The sequence below is a fragment of the Callorhinus ursinus genome, unplaced genomic scaffold (assembly GCF_003265705.2).
Source record: "Callorhinus ursinus isolate GAN/ISIS: 27379988/994484 unplaced genomic scaffold, GSC_fseal_2.0 scaffold10, whole genome shotgun sequence".
NCBI lineage: Eukaryota > Metazoa > Chordata > Mammalia > Carnivora > Otariidae > Callorhinus > Callorhinus ursinus.
Window position 1 is genome coordinate 11983139 of NW_027397072.1, and position 19535 is coordinate 12002673.

At 42.8% G+C, this 19535-nt stretch overlaps 1 protein-coding gene across 3 annotated transcripts in view; it reads right to left on the bottom strand.

Annotated features, from left to right (window-relative positions):
* Positions 1–19535, bottom strand: part of NBAS (NBAS subunit of NRZ tethering complex) — a 358882-nt gene that overhangs the window by 111015 nt on the left and 228332 nt on the right. For all 3 annotated transcript variants that reach the window (XM_073897011.1, XM_025867764.2, XM_073897012.1), the window contains 2 exons: positions 11369–11598; positions 7954–8064 (listed from right to left, as the gene is read on the bottom strand). In XM_073897011.1, the coding sequence (XP_073753112.1) occupies positions 7954–8064; positions 11369–11598 (341 nt within the window). The remainder of the gene's footprint in view (positions 1–7953; positions 8065–11368; positions 11599–19535) is intronic.

A 19535-nucleotide genomic window follows, 5' to 3' on the forward strand; every position in this document is an offset into this window, starting at 1 on the left:
ATGCTTTAGCTTTTCATTACCTTGTATGTCCCCCTTACTAGACTATAGACCACTTGATGGCAAAGATGATATCACATCTTCTTTATCTTTAGTTTCTCAGTTCCAAGCCCTAGTGTGTGGTCAAAAGGAAACATTCAACATGTGTCTTCTGAATGCCAAATAGATGGGTGGATGAACAAAAACTTAAGCGTCCTCCATGGACCAGGCACTGTGCTCAGCACCTGGGAGGGGTTCACAACACAGAGCTGTCATCCAGTGGTTTGAAAATCTGGTTGAGCTATAAATACTTAAACAACAATGCAAAATAATGGTATGGGTGGACAAAGGCCACACAATCATATTTCCATTAAGAGTGGTATCACCAAAGCTGTAACTTCAGAGGAGGTGGCTGTCAATGTTAACAGAAGGCTTAATGAAGGAAGTACTTGAGCTTGTCATTGTCAAAAGGCATGAAGCAAAAATAATATCACAGACATATCAAGACAAGAAAGCACGAGGTCTGTGCAACAAACACGGAGTATAAGTGAATGGCTGGCCAGAAAATATTCTTGATACTATCACTATGCAAAGTATGCAATGTCATCTCTGAAAGATACTGCATACACAGTGGTATATGAAAGTGATTCACAGAATTTTGTTATGTTTCTGCATAATTTGCAAAATGAAGTCTGAAAAAGTAAATTAGAAACCACATCACCCCATTAAGACAGTTCGTACTAACAAAGCTTTGCAGGCAGAACGGCATGCCTGATGGAAGGGGGAGAACACACGTGCATTTATGACGCTGATCACTATGCAAGGCAAGCTAAATCTACGTAATTAGCAACCTACAGATGAGAAACTGCCATCAGAGAGGTTAAGCGACTCGCTTAGGACCAAGGGTCCACATCTGTTTGGACCCTGTGTGCGTTCTGCTCAGCTTACCACAAAGCAGCCATTGACTGACGAAGGTCGAGCGCCTGCACTACCAACCATTCCAAAAACAGGATTGCTTTCTGTAACACAGACACTAGCTCTCTCTCCCAGCAGCATTACTCTAAAAGAGTTCTCCTGTCATACTTCATTCCTAACACCCCAATAAACAGAATACTCAAGACAGTCTCATCTACAAAATGGACAGTGACTAAACTATCACAGTCTTGGTTCACTGGTGTTTGGCTTCATTCTGAATATAGTCTCTCTCAATCAGCATTACTTTCCCCCTTGCCCACACACTTATTCTGTGCCTACAATTCAGTTTGCCCGATGTACAATTTTACCTAATTATCTTGTCAAGACAGATACTGGAATACCTTTACTGACACATGATAAATACCAAAACCTCCCTCTTCAGTAAATTACAATGTGCTAAGATCTTTCATAGATGCCAGTAATCAATAACCCATTTTAATAGTTTCCATTGAAAGAAGCTATTATCTTCCCTTTGGAACAAAAAGTGAAATCTCTGCTTAGAAAACAATTCCAAAGAACCCATATTCAAGAGAGTAGGAAGAAATACCATGAAACCACTATGGACCTTTTACTAATCAAATTAATGATTACCCTTAAAAACTACTTAAGTGCTTTTTCTGGAGCCAAGTTTTAGTCATAAAGCCGCTTATATAATATAGTGCATATTTAACTTTTAGAGATTAACTACAGGAAGAAACTAGCATTAGTTGTACCCAATGCACAAGGAATAAATTATGAGCACTAATCTTTCGATTGGTGTTCTGTAATGGCTTCAAGTTGTCCATCACTCAAAACTGTGATTCAAGAACAGCATGTATTGAAAGAACTTATGTTTGTATAGGCAAACAAATTTATTTAGACACCCTTTTCTTTGCTCAGTCTGCGCGTGGTAACAGTTCCATTACCTGAATGAGGACCTCTGAGGAGAGGGGAGGAGGAGGGACAGTGGGGTGGGAGGACGGACAGAGAGGGACGGGGCAGGGCTTCAGAGAACCCGCAGGTGGCCGCTAACGGGCCTTTCCCCCAAAGCCTAGCCTGTAAGTTTAAAGTCATATGGGTCCAAATTAATGACCACGATCATGGGAGAACGGGGTCCCCCAGGGATGCCTGTGGAAAGAGACAATTCTACCCTCGAAGTTTCCCTCCGGCCTGAGGGAAACCACCCAAGGTATTCACCACACAAATGCCTCAGAATGAACTCGAGGTGGCTGACCTGATCTGCAGCGCTGCCTGACAGCTGACCACGGGACTGAAAGAGAAAATGAGGTCAAAAATAATCATGGCATTTTTCAGTTTTGCCAACATTTTGGCCAAGTGTCTTTGCAAACTGAAAAATGGAATTTAACTTTCCAAGTTCACCTACACAGTTGATGGGATAACCAATAACGAGCATCTCTATTTCTTGTCATACGAATACTCAGTGACATCCTCTGCAGAATGTTTTATATTTTTTTTTACTGAAGTGTTTTTGTCTGTTTTGTATTGTTTTGTTTTAGAGAGGGAGACAAAGAGAGGAGGGGCAGAGGGAGAGGGAGAGAATCTTAAGCAGGCTCCACGCCCAGCACCTAGCCCAATGCAGCGCTCAATCTCACAACCTGAGATCATGACCTGAGCTGAAACCAAGAGTCATACGCTTAACCGACTGAGCCACCCTTCTTTGTGGAATGTTTTATATGAACTGAGTATGATGGGGCAAGCCACGAGGTCAGGCAGGCTTTGTCTCCTCTATAGTGACAATCCCAACCCCTCAAATTCTGACTGGTTTATATAGTCTCATATTATAACCTAACAAAAAATATTTTAAAAAACACCATGGCACAGACATAGTAATAGGCACCATGTATTGAGCACTTAGGCATTAAGTATCATGTCATCTCACTTCTCAAAGAAGCAGATACCTTATAATTAATGTCAGTGTTGACTTGAGAAATAATTGTTCAAGAATCAGATGTGCAAAGTTAGGCTAACAGTGGTCACAGGATGGGTTCAGCACATATGATCTGTTACCAGAAGTGATAACAGTAACTATTTTTTTTTTTTGAGCATCTATTTCATGTCAGGTGTTTTGTATAAATCTCTTAAATCCCACAGCAGTTTTGCCAAATGTAATTAGAACACCCATTGTGCAGATGAGGAAACCTAGGCATACAAGTCAAAGAGCCAGGGTTTGAACCCAGATGTGCAGGATTCAAAGCCTGAGCACTTTCCACAAGATGGAAATAAGCCAAGATGCATGTTCCTGCTTACATTTTATGCCAGCGTCAGGAACTTCTGACTCTTTGGGGGAGAAGTGACCTTAACGATCACAACATGGAAAGGAAGGTTACAGACGTAAGGAAGGAGTTGCTTCCAATTTAGTAATAGCGGTAATTAGTTCTTCCATTTTTAGGAATGGTAGGTTTCTTCTTATGCACAATGCAAATCACAGTCTTGGTCATGATCTCTTCCCCCCTTAGGCCAAAAGAAAGATCAAAACCAAATCGAACAATTCTATAAGACCCATGACCTGAACATCTATATTCAACCCTCCTCCTCTAATATGGGTTTTTCCGGGTCCTGAGTTTTTATTTCATCTTAATTTTCAACGTTATGACCTACTTTTAACAAGCTGAGCTACCTTAAATCCCACTCCATACTAACTATTCTCACACTACATCCTCAAGTATGCCAGGCTTGCTTAAAGGCGGAGGAGATGGGAGAGAAGGCCAGAATTCAGCATCCTTTACAAAGTGGCTCTCTGGACACAATCCCCACTCTCAGCAGCAGCAACCCTGGGGCACAGGTCCTGTGCATCTTCTAATTCATAAAAAAGGCAGACACCTTACAGTGTTTTCATCTTCCTACAGCTATAACTTGCCCTTGCTCATCCTTGTACCCGAGACCAAAAGAATCCTACCAGAGAATATGAAAACTGACTGTGGAAAACAGCAGTGCACAGTCAGATTCCCTGTGACCAGGGGCCCTAGCCATGGGTCTAAAGGAGACAGTACTACACCAACCGACACAGAAGAAGATGGTATCATGATCTCAGACACCCAAGCAAAATCCCTTGGGTAATCACCCAGGTGACTAAAAGGTGGCTGGCTATCAGAATGAATTGAAAGTGCAGGATGCGTGGCCTTCAGATCTGTTATTTAACTAAGAAGGGGGAAAATGGAGGGTGTCACCAAAGATGACAGTCAAAGGTAGTTCTGGCCCTTATCTAGTTCTCCTGTGCCCAGAGGCACCATATGTTCCAGCCACAGTGGTCTTCCTGTATCTATTCAAAAACACCAAGACCTTCCTGGCCCCAGAACCCTCGGCCTTGTGCATTGCCTTTATGGGACTTACCATGACTAGCAATTTAGGTTTGGGCTATTTTTAAGTAAGTGTGTGTGTGTGTGTGTGTGTGTGTGTGTGTGTGTGTGTGTGTCTTGGGGGTGGTGGGGGGGGTCTCCCCTATTAGAATATAAGCTCTATGAGGGTAATGATGTACCCAGCACTTAAACCTAAGCTTAGAATAGGAAAACACTATAAAAATATTTAATGAATGAACAAACGTGGCACTATTCAATCACCTAGAAGCAGCCTCTGGTATTCCAAAACTGCTCTTGTGTCCAAAACTTAAAGACACTCATGGAGTCAGCAGAATTGACAAGAATAGTAACAGGAATAATGCAACAGTATTACAGAGCCACCCAGCTATATACCTTCCACAGATTTTTCTCTAAACTTTATAACCTTACAAGGTAAGCAAAATGGTCGGAGAACTGAGAAAACAGTGATTCAATCACAGTTACATAGTTGGGGTTATGGACAGCAGATCTGGACCCTGAAATGTGGCCTGACTCCAACACCCATGCCCTCACGCTAAGCCATACGTACACTGGTAGTTAATGATGTTAAGACCCACCAAAGTGTCCCGAACAGCCCGGAAGGGATGGTGGCTACTCAGGATGCATCAGCCCTGAACAAGACCCAGGAGAAGAGGAGGCTGGGTGAGCCGGCATCCACCGGCTGGAAGGGACGCCAGGCCCACAGGCCCACTCAAAGCCGTCACGGACGTTCAACACTACTGAGAAGAAAAAACACGGAGGAAAAATAAGGGGGCAAAGGAGACCAGAATTCAAGTATGGGTGTTTATGAGGATTATCGCCTTCACAGTGGAGTGAAACGGCAGGAATAACTGCCATGAATGAAGCACCAACCGTGTAACAGGAACATAGGTTTGCTACTTTACCGTGAAATCATTTAATTTTTATTACACCTTAGAGTTAAGGAAAATGAGTTTCAGAGAATTGAATTATCTTGCGCAGGGACACACAGCTAGAGAGAGACAGTCGGATTTGATCTAGCTAGCCTGATTTGAAGGTTTATGCTCTGTTGCATATGCCACCTCCCCTGAAGACTGTGGGCGCGTGCATACCTGGACGTGTGCTGACACAGGGCACATTCCCTAATTCAACCAACAGGAAAGAGCATGGAAAAGAAAGAAACATATTTTCTCCACTGGGTGGGGAAAATGGCTTTTTAAAGGGATAGGAAAACAAAATCTTAAGGAAAAGACCGTTATTTTTCTTGTAACTCTGATCTGTTACCTTCCCATAGGCAGTGACTCAATGAGTGAATGTTGGGCAATTTCTACTGTATTGACAAGGCTGGTTTCAAATACCTATGTCCCCAAGTCTGATTAAATAGTAAGGCAAACTACATCTTTTAAGTAAAGAACGAGAGGCACTACTAAACACCACTTCTAAATCAGTATTAGGTGTTTTGTCACTCAAAAGTAATGATGCCAGGAGGTAATGATTTCCTGCTTTTGTAATTGCTGCGTCTGCATAATCACACTGCTATCAGCTATAATGATGTGCTGTGAACAGTCTTGCACGTTACTAGATTGCCTGATAATTCATAATATATTCAGAGACCAACGGAGCATCCTGCTTGTACAGATATGGCAGCCTCTTATGTAACATTCAATGAAAGGAAAAAGATATTTAATAAAATGCCAAGGTATTTTTTAAATGCCAATATGCGTAAGAAACATTTATTTGAACATATTACTATGCTTCAAAAATGGTGAAGTCTGTGCAATATTTATCACAGATAACACTATCACCCACCCGTGTAGCAATTTCATAAATACTTAAAACGTAGATGCTAACATTTTAAAGATTTAATAAAAATTAAAAATGCTGAGTTATAAGCAATTCTTGACTGTTCAGCAGGATTTGGCCCCACTCAATACTCCCTCCTTTCCTTAAAGTCTTTCCTCCCACAGCTTCCCTAGCACAAGGATGCCCCATTTCTTTCGTCCTACCTCTCGGCTGCGCTCTCCTGTCCCTTTTGCTGGCAGCCCTTTAACTGCCATTAATTGTGGAAGGTCCGCAAGGTGTGTCTTGGGTCTCTCTCCTTTCTCCTTCCATATACTTTCCCAAAGTGCACCCACAACATAGCTTATTTATCATCTATATGCATGTAACTCCCCAATTAGGATTTCCGGCTCCTCCTCCTCTTTTGAACTCCAGAGCAGTAAGATCCGCTGTCTGCATGACCTTTCCTCTTGGGCATTTCGATGTGTGTAACTTCCCCCAATTGCTTGCCTTTTCCTCACGCTCCCCTCAAAATGTCTTGTCTGTAACTAGGGCTACCTGTCTCACCGAAGGATGTCAGCACCCAACAGGCAGACCCAGTAAGATCCTGGCGCTGATCTTGACCCTTCCCCTCTCACTGAATTCAGATCTAGTTGGTCCTTATCGATCAGTGCATTTCGTACTAACCATTTCACCTTCTAGGTATCTCTGAAAGTCATTCTCATCTCTCCCTCTGGACTTTCAAAACCCGACTCCAAGTTATGGTCACCTGTCACGGTCTATTACTCCAATGGCTCCCCAACTGGTCTCTGTATGCCTGCACTGGTCTCCCTAAAATTTTTTCTCAACATGGGAGCCAAAGTGATCTCATCCAAACGTAGACCTGATCCTATTACCCTCCTCTCTTTTATAGACTCCTTCAGTAGTTTCCTAGGACTCGTGTGAGAAGCCTGCAGTCTTGCCCACAGCCTGGCTTCTAGGTCTCTCCACAGAGCCACCTCACACTGAGCTCCCCCGACTCTCTGAACCTCAGCCACACTGTCCACCTGTCAGGCCCTCACACGCATCACGCTACTTCCTGTCAAAAGCTTTAGCACTTAACCATCTTATCTCCCTAGAAAATGGTTTCCTTCTGGGCGCCTGGGTGGCTCAGTTGGTTAAGGGACTGCCTTCGGCTCAGGTCATGATCCTGGAGTCCCGGGATCGAGTCCCGCATCGGGCTTCCTGCTCAGGGAGGGATAATAATGCCTCCTTGGCATTTTATTAAGTAGAGTAGAGGGAGTCGGCTTCGCCCTCTGACCCTCCCCCCTCTCATGCTCTCTCTCTCTCATTCTCTCTCTCAAATAAATAAAATCTTAGAAAAAAAAAAAAGAAAGAAAATGGTTTCCTTCTCATCGCAGTGTACATAATTGTGATGCAATATTTAGATCTCAGCTCCAGCATTATTTCCTCAGGAAAGTCTTCCTTAACTACGCCAAATCCGCTATATGGGCTCTCTTCTGTGGTACTTGTCACAGTTTTAATTTCACATTTGTCTCTCATTATTCAATGACAGTCTTGTCTCCCACACTAGACTACAGGTTCCAAGACAGCTGGGATGCCTGTTTTTGCTCACTATTGTAACCCAAGTGTCTAACACTGTTCCTCGTATGCCGCAGATTCTCAATTAAAAAAAAAAAAAAACCTCTGAATAAATGCACGAATATTAATGTAACTCAGGACTATTATTACTGAAAGGTAAAAAGTAATAAGCTATTGTTGGAATACTGAAACGTGTATCAGAAACATATAAAGGCAGAATGTCCAGATATTGGTCTACTATAGCTCAAAAGGGAAGGTGAAATTGTACTTTACAACTTCAAGATCCTTCTAAAATGGAATCTGAAAAAACAGACATGGCAATAAACGTACATACAAATCGTGCGCTTACCCGCTGTCAGTGAACAGGAATTCCAAATGGGTCATAAGAACCTCCCAACGGGAGACACTGTAACGCTGCGCCAGAGAAAGAGCGATGCTGTAGACGTTCTCCTCGAGTGTTCTTCAAGAATGTCCATCAGCCACGGGGAAGGAAGAGAAGAGAAACACATTACCTTAATCAGCAAAGAAAATGTTCATTAGGACTCTCTCCAGCTATGAGGGGTGCGGTCGGCACAGTCCTTATAAGACATTTCACAGTAATTCAGGAAAAGTACTTCCAAGGAATTCTAATGTTCCATTTTCACTGTGGTGCATTGCAACTGACCAAGGAACAGTCTAGACCAGTGGTCCTCACCCGAGGAGGAGGCTGTGCCCCCCAGGACATCCGACAGTGTCTGATTATCATGGTGGGAGAGGAGGAGAGTGCTACTGGCATCTGGTGGGTAGAAGACAGGGATGACGCAGGACATCCTATAATGCCCAGAACAGCTCTCCCACAAGGCATTATCCAGTCCAAAATGTACAGAGAGTAAAAAATTCTGGTCTAGACCCCAGACCTACAGTCAAAAACCAGTTCAGGGATACAAAAAAGCAGTTTGTCTCTCAACAATCGTTTGTTTTCTAGCGCCGGGTACTGGGCTGGCTGCTTAGGACATAAAGACAAACAAGATTCTTCCTGAGGAACTCACAGCACAGCCCTAGTGGAAGATGTGAGATGTGAACCAACAATTAAATACAACACGGGGAGTGCCACCAGAGAGGACTTCAAGTACTGACAAGCAGAGATGAGCAAGTGACCGATCTGAGCTTGAAGTCTGGAGGATAAACAAGTGAAACAGTGGCAAGGTAGTTCCGAGAGAGAAGGCAGAGGGGAGGTCAGCCAAGGGGCCTGCACCTTACCCTTTAGCAATGGAGAACCAGGGGGAGGTTGAAACCAGGGGATGGGGCCACCAAACTTGAGGCCCTCTAGATATATCAAGAATTCCGGGCCAGGGTGCCCACGTTAAAGCCATTCCGTCAAGACTATCACGGGACCCCTAGATTCCCCCCAAGCAGAACCAATTCTTGGTTGGAGGATTGGTGGACAGAACCACAGGCACAGAAATGAAATCTCTATTCTTATTAAGTAATAATGCTAAGACTACATACACCCTAGCAAAGAAAAGGACAAAGGACATTTACTTATATGTTTGATTAGCCAGGAGCAAAGGACATTTACTTATATGTTTGATTAGCCAGGAGTTGGGAGACATTTTCTGTAAACAGCAAGTTAATAAATCTTTCAGGCTTCACTGCCATACATACAGTCTCTGTAGCAAATTCCTATTATTTTTTTATTCTTGTTTTTCTACAAACCTTTAAAAATGTAAAAACCATTCTTTGCTCATGGACTATAAAAAGGAGGCCCAGGGGTGGAATAAGTCTGTCATGGCAAGAATTACTAGGGCACTGTCAATTAAAAATTTCTTAAAGTATTTATTCCATCTCCATGATGGAATGAGAAATCCCTGAGGATGGCAACCATTAGCAATTCATCCTTTCTGTTAGGGCAGTCTGAGACATTGCCTGACCACATGAACGTGCTCACCAGGTACGGATACCATTATCACCTGATAAAGGTGGGAAGAAACCACGCTATGTTGTGCCCTCTCCAAGGTTAGCCTGACTAACCACTGCCGACCTATCATGTAAGCTACACAGGCAACAAAGGACAGACACGCTGCACTTACAGAATACAAATGCCATGAAAAATGGATACACAATTAGTAAGAAAATGAAGAACGGTGGCGTCGTGTACAGCTGAAGGTAGAGTGGCAGAACAGGAGGAAGCAGGTGCTTCACGGGTTCTCGTTTGTAAGATGCCCAACTCCCGTCTCTAAGTCAGAACTGCTAGCTCGGAAATGCCACGGACACTCGGACATTTTAAACAAGCCATTCAAAGGCTGCTGTATATTTTTCTAAGTACTTCTTCCAAGTAGTAAGATTCCATTATATGTTTGTCAAAAGCAGGTCTTTGTTCTCATCGACATACTTCAAGTAGCATACACTAGCTGGATATTTAAAAAAGAAAATCAAGGACAATAACCCTAGCAAAATGTAACAGATGATGTTAAGATGTGTCTTACCTTGTAACCTTTATTCTACATAATAACCCGTTGAGCATGGCCCCAAGGATTACCGAATGCCTGGAGGAAAAGCCCACTGCTCTTGACAATGGGAAGCTGAGGCTCTCACCTCCCTGGCTGTGTGACCCTGAACCACTCTTTAAAGCTGATTTTCAGATTCTTCTTCCAAAAGTGAGGAGGTTGGATTAAATGACCTCTTTGGTCACTTTCCAATTAGACATTAAATGACTCTATGAAATTATTAATCTCTACAAGAACAGAGGGGCAAAGAAAAAGTGATTCCGTAGTTCTCTTAATTAAACCTAATCCTGTGACAGATTGTTCTATCTTTTCTTTGATCTCTCTATTCCCTGCCTTACTCTAAAAAGAATCTGGGGTATCTTCTGGTAGGAAAGAAACTCGGGCTAATATAAACTTATTACAGAGAGCCAAGGCTACTTTGCCACTTTCTTAAAGATTTAAATAATAATAATGAAAAATAGCATATATCACTTTCATAAGCAGGGCTATCTTTGTTATTTTAAAGTAATGTACCAGGAGGGAAGAATAACCATTAAATATAGGCACAATTTAACCTTAGTTTCAAAGGCTGGAAGCCTCGACTGAACTGTATGCCAGTGCTTTCCTGGGAACACAACCAGGCAGTCCGGGGGCAGACACAGGGCACTGTGAAGATGGAATGGCTTTGTTATGTGAGAGGTCAAGGTCAACATCCCAGTGATGATCCTACCACCCATGTAAACTTGGGCCAGTTACTCAACACTCTGAAGTCTCATGTTCTTCAGCTATAAAATGGGGATGACATTTTATGCCATAGGGTTCTCTTTGAGGATTAAACGATATTTATAAAATAGTTTACAGAGCACCTAACACAGCTCCTTGCGCATGGTAAGCACTCCACAAACTGTGACTATCTACTCAATAACCATTGTGGGTGAACACACTTTCCCACCTTTTTTTTTTTTAAGTTTGTTTTTTTTTCCCTCCCCTATTTTCTCCACCTTCTGACATGTAAGTAATTCTCATTTGATCCAAACTAAAAACTGGAGACCAGTATTAAAACCAAGGGGCATTCCATACCCACAAAGAAAAATCAGAGAGAGAGAGGCTGGGGAAGGGGAGAGGGAGGGGGAGAGAATCTCAAGCAGACTCCCTGCTGAATGTGGAGCCTGATGCGGGGCTCCAACTCATGACCCTGAGATCACGATCTGAGTCGGATGCTTAACCTACTGAGCCACCCAGGCGCCCCCTTTTAATATTTTAAATCCATCCCTTTATGAGACAAAGGCATCCCCTTACTCTGCTAAACCAAGGATAGTTTCCCTTTTGTACTGGTCGTCGGCAGTAAAACGCTGCACATCCACACCCTTCCGAAGGCCCTGAAGGATCTGAGCCTGAGTGAAATCCAAGAGACGTTCGTTGTAGTAGTGCAACTGCTTGGTCAGTGAGACCAGGTCCTCTGGCCAGGCTTCATGTCCGTATCGAGTCACATGCCTGGTGACCATCTTGATTAGCCCTTGGGGATCAGCCTATAACAAAAAGAGCAACAACAAAAACAGAACAAAGTAACAACAAGACCACGTCTACAGGGCAGTGTTTGGCTCTTCCCCTGTTGCTGTTTAATCAAGGCTCACAACCCCCCTAAGCAGTCAATGGCAGAGGTAGTACATTTTGCAGACCACAAAGACAAGACACAGAACTGAGTCTGGAAGGAGGTTTCCGGACCCCTGCTCTGTTCTTCTTCCTTAAAATCTCCAAACCAGTTAAAAAATAATATCCACTTGTTTTTTCAACTACCATCATCCTTCATTAGACTGATTCCCTAATTATCTGATCATTTATAATTCACCCTGGAAGTAATTTTTGTCATCATTACCCCCGGATAAATTTTCTCTGGACCATCTAAGTGTTCTCAATAACACAGCAGCAGTTCAAATAATGCCACTATAAATGCCTAGACAGTTACGTAGAGGAGTGTTTTCTCCAGGGGTAAGTTAGGAAAAAACCTATCCCTGTTCCTAAAATCATAAACACTTTTAGTTGTATAAGAGAGCACCCAACCAATTTTTATTCTGATCAGTTGGGGGCTCAATGGGATATTGTTCTATAATTCTTTTTTTTTTTTTTTAAAGATTTTATTTATTTGTTTGACAGAGAGACACAGAGAGAGCAGGAACACAAGCAGGGGGAGTGGGAGAGGGAGAAGCAGGCTTTCCGCCGAGCAGGGAGCCCGATGTGGGACTCGATCCCAGGACCCCGGGATCATGACCTGAGCCGAAGGCAGACGCTTAACGACTGAGCCACCCAGGCGCCCTTGTTCTATAATTCTTAACAGCTTTTCTAACAACAATAAAATCATCCAAATAGAACAAACCCCAGAATCCAACAGTTGACAGGAAAGAAAAATAAGTGATTAACTGGCCACATTTATTTACATTAAAGTTGGTCTGGGTGTCAACGAAGCAATAGCAGCTCAGCCATGATTTTGGAATACTTAACAGGGAGCCTGATACTTGAACAACAGTAACTCAATCACTCCCAATGACTGGGAAGATATGGTTTATATTTTAATATAAGCAAATTAGGAAAAAACTCCAGAATCTACCTTTGGTTCTCAGAAACACACCTAATTATAGTAAGGGGTCAGCATTTCTAATGTGTAAGCCATTATTCTGAGCTACACAGGAGATCTGTCAATGTTGAGTCTATGTTACCAAACCTAGTCTGACATTCTCTCTTGATCCTATTAGGGAACAATCGGGGATTACCAATAAAAACCAATTAAAGAAATCTTCTTAGGTTCCAGGAGGTGGATTTGAGAAAAAAGTCAATGTTTTTTCCCTACTGCTATGCATACACTCAGTCCTATTGCAAAAACCACAAATTAAGGGTATCTCAAGTCAAAAAGACCTGGGATTGAAAGCTACCTCTCCAAAGTAAGCTCCAAGACCATCTTTCATTTGTTCAGCAAATATTTCTTGTGCACCTATTTTGTGCCAGGTGATGTACTATACTAAGATGTGACCCTTTCCTCCAGGAATGCAGTCTATCTGGAGACACAATCGAGCAGTTATAAAATGGTGTGAATACAAGCAGTTATAAAATGGTGTGATACAACTAAGCCAAGACCTGACAGAAAGATGGCGTGAAAGCAGCAAATCTACCTGCCATTAGAAGTGATGTGGGAATGTGCCGCATATGGATGGTATTTCTGGCCATGGATTTAGGCAAAGGGGATCCCATTCCTCAGCTCCCAGTGCCGCCTCTACAGCTGACATCTACCCCCACCCCCTTTCTGCTTGCTGACTGAACTCTCGGGCAGCACCCTGGATCGCACACGGTGGGCTCAGCCAGCCCTGAGGTTATGTGGTACGGGGCTGCTGCTTCAGGGCCAGCCAGCCCGTCTACACCTGCTTTGCCCCTGGCTGGGCACCACTGTTGCCTGTTCCCTCACACCTCCTCCGGTTAGCACATTCCTGCCTAGTAGCAGAGAGAGCAAGAGCAAAGATGCGATGGGCAGGGCTTCAGGGGCAAGGGAGAGATCTTCCGCAGCTGTCCTTTCACGGAGCACCTTGTGACCCACTTCTGCACTCCACCAGCAAGCCCATGTTCACCACAACAAGGACGCCTTTTTCCCGTAAGTCACTCTGACCCTGCGGTTCCAGACCGAAGCCCTCAGTGTGCAGTTGCCCAATGCACTGGGAAGGAGAGGCTAGAACCATGCAGCCCCATCTCTCCCAGGCTGCTTCCCATCCCTGCTCATGAAGCCCACCACCTCCATTCTCTCAAGGGTTTCCCTCAGGTTTTCACCACATTCAGTTTTTAACCTTTTGTTTTCTGGCATCTTGGGGATTTGGTACCTGTTTGGGGAGAGTGGCCTACACGCTCTTCATCTGACCTTGATTATGTAACGCCTTCTCATTTCTATTCTCTTTGTATTCTGATACAATTTATGGAAAAATCCCAAGACCTGGTAGAGGGCAGAGCTTCAAAATGGTAGCACAAAGCAATAACGAGCATAATTACTACCAATAACATTTGTGTGGGCTTTTCTTTATCCCACAGAAAGTTTCCAGTCTCCACATACAACCTTCATTTTCATATATTTGCCAATGAAGAAAATGACGCGGCATAGTGAAATCAGCATGGACACACAGAAGGTACTAGCCGGATGACCTTGTGCTAAGTTACTTAACAACTACAAACTCAATTGTGCCATCTACAAAATGGCAGTAAAACACAGTCTGCGTGGTGGTGTGAGGCCAAAGAGACTCTCTATATATATATATACACACACACACACACACACACACACACACACACACACACACACACACATAATACACAAACCAAGGCCTGGCATGAAGCAGGTATTCTGAAAATGAAAGGGATTATGGGATTTACTCAAAAGCATTCATTTTAATTATAGCTCCACAACACAATTTACTTTACAATTCTTTTTCTCAGAAATATTAAATTATAGCTTATTAAATTATGGCCAAGAGCACGTATACTTCATGAATTTGTCTTTTCCAGGGCTCAGTAGAGGCTCTTGCAGAAATCAGGTACACGGTAAAAGGGAAGCACGGTCAACAGCAGTAGTGGCTTTGAGTATATATAAAGTAAATATACGGCACTACTGTATACTACTGTATATTCCAGTGCCCTCGTTCAGTAGGGATGCAATTTGGGGCAAGTTATTTCCTATCTGTTTCCTCACCTATAGGAGTCAGTAAGCATACCCTCCTCATGCTTTGTTATGGGGCACAAGTAAAATAAGGTATTTTAAAGTACTTTTTTCTCCATCATTCTAAGAAAACAAATTGCACCCAGAGCTTATGCTCAAGGAATTAAAAACTAGTGACAGACAAAGATACACAGAGAAGCAACCCACAGAAGGCTCCTGAATATAAGCACCATTACAGGATCACAGACCAAGAGTGATGGGAACTCCACAGAGGGAGTCAAGAGAGGGATCCTCTCTCTTGACTCTTCAGGGGGCTCAGTTTCTTCGGATGTAAAACAAAGGAACATCACCAGATGATCCCCTTTCTAAGGCTAAAATCCTATGAATGTACAGGAATTCAATCATGAAAATAAAATAAATCCTTGGAAATCCCTCCAGGTATGGAATCGGGAACGTTGCACATTTTTTCTCATGTATGACTCCACTAAATCTTCAGAGCAGATCTTCAAAGTACAACCTTAGACTAATGAATTAAAGCCAATATATTCCTACACGGTTTAAACAACTTTAATCTCTTTTCCTTTACTAAGTAGAAATTATCTAACCCCTCTGTATTTTTTATTTCACATTCTTTATACATCAAATATGTTCACTTTACTAAGAATTATTTAAGAACAAATACCTAATCCTTCAGTCCTCAGTATGGAGACAGGCATAGTACTAAACATACATGAAATGAACCTCATCTAATACTACCAATTCTGTGGGACCAGACTCTACTTGTATCATCTGTTTTAGAGACGCATAGGAGGTGAGACACTTGACCAAGGCCGCTGGGTTAAGTAGCAGGGTGGCCTGTGACTCCCAAGCACAATGCCTCCCCCCAAAAACCATCCTTTTATATTTGGTCAACAAGGAAGGGGTAGCTCTTGAAATTATAAGGATCTTTTTCTTTTTCTTTTTTTTTTTTTAAGATTTATTTGAGAGAGAGAGACAGCGAGTGTGAGAGACAGAGAGCACAAGTAGGGGGAGCATCAGGTAGAGGGAGAGGGAGAAGCAGACTCCCCGCTGAGCAGGGAACCCGATGCAGGGCTTAATCCCAGAACCCTGAGATCATGACCTGAGCCAAAGGCAGACACTTAATCGACTAAGTCACCCAGGCGCCCCCTGAAATTATAAGGATCTTGACAAGCCCAGTATATGAAGAGCTCCCACTAAATGTAACTAAGACTTGGTATTAGAGTCCTTTTACAAACAATCAACTTTCACTGATGGATTTAATGCTGTCATTCTATATTACATCTAGATTGGTTTTTTTTTTTTTTACACACACGTACATTCTCCCTCTCATCCCTTTTATACATATATAATATGCAAGTGTAAATACAAACAACCGTAAAGGACACACAGTGGTAGGTATCCAACTAAATATCTGATTCAAGCTATATCTACAAGTCTTTCATTTTTTCTTCTCCAGTGACAACAGAGAGAGTTTAGAATATCATTTTCTGTTCAACCCCTTGACATAAGTATACTTGGTTTTAAAATTCTGTCCTAAGAAGGTGGTGACTAGGAGCAGGTGATTAATTCTTTGATGATAGGTTTCCAAGTATCTTCAAATTTATGGATCATCAAATATTTGTTAAATGTACAGGAAGGTTTTCAAAACTTCACTTCATTGTGTAAAACCCAATACTAATGAGAAGGGACAATTTGCAAAGGCTTCTAAGAAAAAGGAGAATCAGTTATGGGTAAAAAGCACAAGAACTGGCATCAGAAACCCTGATTACTGGTCCTTCTCCCTGAGCTACAGGTTTTCCATTATTAAAATTGAAGCCATTTCTTCTTTATAGAATCTTCATAAAGATTAAATGAGGCTAGATGGATTAGTGTGTTATAAGTTCCAGCCCTCCATGCAAATTATCCTCTTACCATTATCATTACTACCTCCAAGCTCCTCCTCAAGGAACTTTACTGGTCGTGATTACTTCCAATATCTAAGTTTTAATAACAGTTCTTCCCCTGAGCTTACAATTTCTCTCAAAATACTCCAAAGCATCCCCCTACTCACTCCAACACTTCATCTCATTCATTCAGCCCCCAAGTGTATGGCATTCAAGCGTCTAAGCACTTTGACGTGAACGTCATTTGACCCTCATACCAACCCAGCGATGTGCACACGAGACTACGGTTCCCGATTCAGAGATGCCGATCCCAGCGATGTGCACACGAGACTACGGTTCCCGATCCAGAGATGCCGATCCCAGCGATGTGCACACGAGACTACGGTTCCCGATCCAGAGATGCCGATCCCAGCGATGTGCACACGAGACTACGGTTCCCGATTCAGAGATGCCGATCTGCCCTTCATGCATCCTCGGCTGTGGTCTGGTAGCCAGGACGCGAGGCAAACCCCTCGCCTCCCACCTATCGCCCTGTCCACAACATCAGGCCCTTTCTCCCTATGCTCCTGACAGATTTCCATCAATGTTATACATCCAAACTCACATCTGAAATCGCTGTTTTTGTGTGTATAGAGCATATTCAAAGCTCTCTCTCTTTTCCCAACTAAGCTCAATGCCATGATCCAAGGGTATGAAAGCTTTTGGCTTCTAAGAAGCTTTTGAAGGACTTTACAGGTAGCTTCAAAATCTCCCATATTCAGTCTTCAAAGTGATACTGCAAAACATCACAGGCTGTAAAAACTAATAACAAAAAAAGGCATCAAAAATTTAAAACAGAAAGTGTGGAGAATTAAGTTATTCTAATTTTTTCCCAAAATTAGGCAATGCAGTTCTCCAGGGGGTGAATAAAATATAATTTCTTTAAAGAATATGGTCAAGTCCCTGTAAAAAGAAAATATGCCTAAATATTCATGACTACGGAATGCTCGATGACTTAATCTACTGCTTACTAGTAGAGGTAATAAATCCATTCCGGTTTAATAGTCTCCATTTCTTGGTAATATTGGTTGGGAAGTTTTAAACAGGTGCTGTGTTTCCCCTCTAGGGTTGTTATTTGCTTGAGATAATTTTCTACTTAGTATTTTCAATTAGTGGCTTAAAAGACCACATTTTAGAAATAGTCTACCATAAAGTTTTGAATTTCATCCCCTGCTGGGTGTGCTTCTCTAGCATATAAAACTAAAGGACATGTTTCCATTTTTAACTGATTTTATCTCCTGAAACTTTTTTAAAAGAATGCTAGAAAAGATCACACTTCGAGATGCATTTACAGTAATTATAAAGGTAAGGTGTAAATGAAAACAAAATTAGTGTAAGTAACAATGTACATATTCACATTTGCATAAAAAACTGTTACATACATATGCATATCCGTAAACTATTTCTGGAAGGAACCAAGAGGGAAACACTGACTTTTTGCTGTATACCATTTTCATCATTTGAGTTTTGTGGCCATGTGTGTATTACTTCTTAAATATAAGAACAAGTCAATCAGGGCAAATACAAGGAGAGAAAACTCTCTCTGGCTGACCATCTATCATATTCCTCTGTCACGGAAAAAGAAAAGTTGAGGCAAGGTGGGCTGCTCCAAAAATAAGCTAGGAAAGCTCCAGGAGCCTGTGCTGCCTGGCTGGCTGGCTCCGTGTGGGGCTTCCCATCAGGATGCACAGGTCTTTTGTCAGAAATAACCCCACAAATTCTATCAGTACTTTCATTCAAACCTAGTAATCTACCTAAGTAATCCTCCCGCAGATCAGAACTACAGGCGGTGGAAGGAGAGAACAGGAGGGCTGAAAACAGAAACAAGGTGAAGTGACAATTGAGTGAAAGCTAGCTCCACTGAGTGCTATTATGCGTAGGCAACAAATCGAAACCACTTTTATTTCAATTTCTATGATGATTCATCAGGAGTTTGTTACATTTAATTCCAAACTCAGCACTGCTGTTTTATGCAAAAGAAGATGCTGAAAAGACTTGAATAATGAGCCCGTAAGTGGTCAGTGGACAACTCCTATGTACTTACAACATGTAGCTTTGGTGCCCATGCCTGAGTCCTGCAAATCTAAGCGAGCTGGAGCTCACAAAACCCAAGTCTGAAGGCTGTCCTGATCCACGGCAGTCCTGAAGTTATTCACATGCCAATCAACAGCCACTGAGGAACTACAGCAGGTGAGGTCCTGAGGATTCAGAGAGAGAGGGGGTCCCTGCTCTCAAAGAAGACCGCCACATGGAGAGGGGACAGCTGCGCATCAGTTACACCACCACAAAAAACCACTCACAGGGCGTCCAGACGAGAGCCATGAGACACGGAAAAGGCCCGTGTCTGCTCAGGGGGCAGAGAAGGTTCCACACAGGCGGCTCTTTGGAGCTCAGACGTAGATGCTGAGAGCGGGAAGAAGACCGAGGCACTTCAAGCAGGGAAACTATATCTGCACAGGCACAGAGGTGTGAAAAAGGATGTTAACTTCAGAGAGCTACAAATTCTGAAGAGCTAAAACATAAACTTCAAAAGAGCTGGTGTCGGGATCACGGCTGGTGGGGTAAGGAAGAGCCAGTCAGTTCACTGAGGGTCTTCCCTATCACATGAAGGAGTCTCCATTTTACACAGTAGCCACAGTGCAATGTCCTCCTGGGAAGGACTTGTTAGGCCTGCATGCCAGAAACCACTCTGGTCCAAGCAAAAAGCAGGCAGAGCTTGGAAGGAGAGGCTCTCAGTGACAGGATGCCACTTACATCAGAGCAACGTGGAGTGAGTCACTGGATTTCTCAGAGTCTTACCATCTGCCAAATGGGGTTACTCAAAGGATCAATTGGC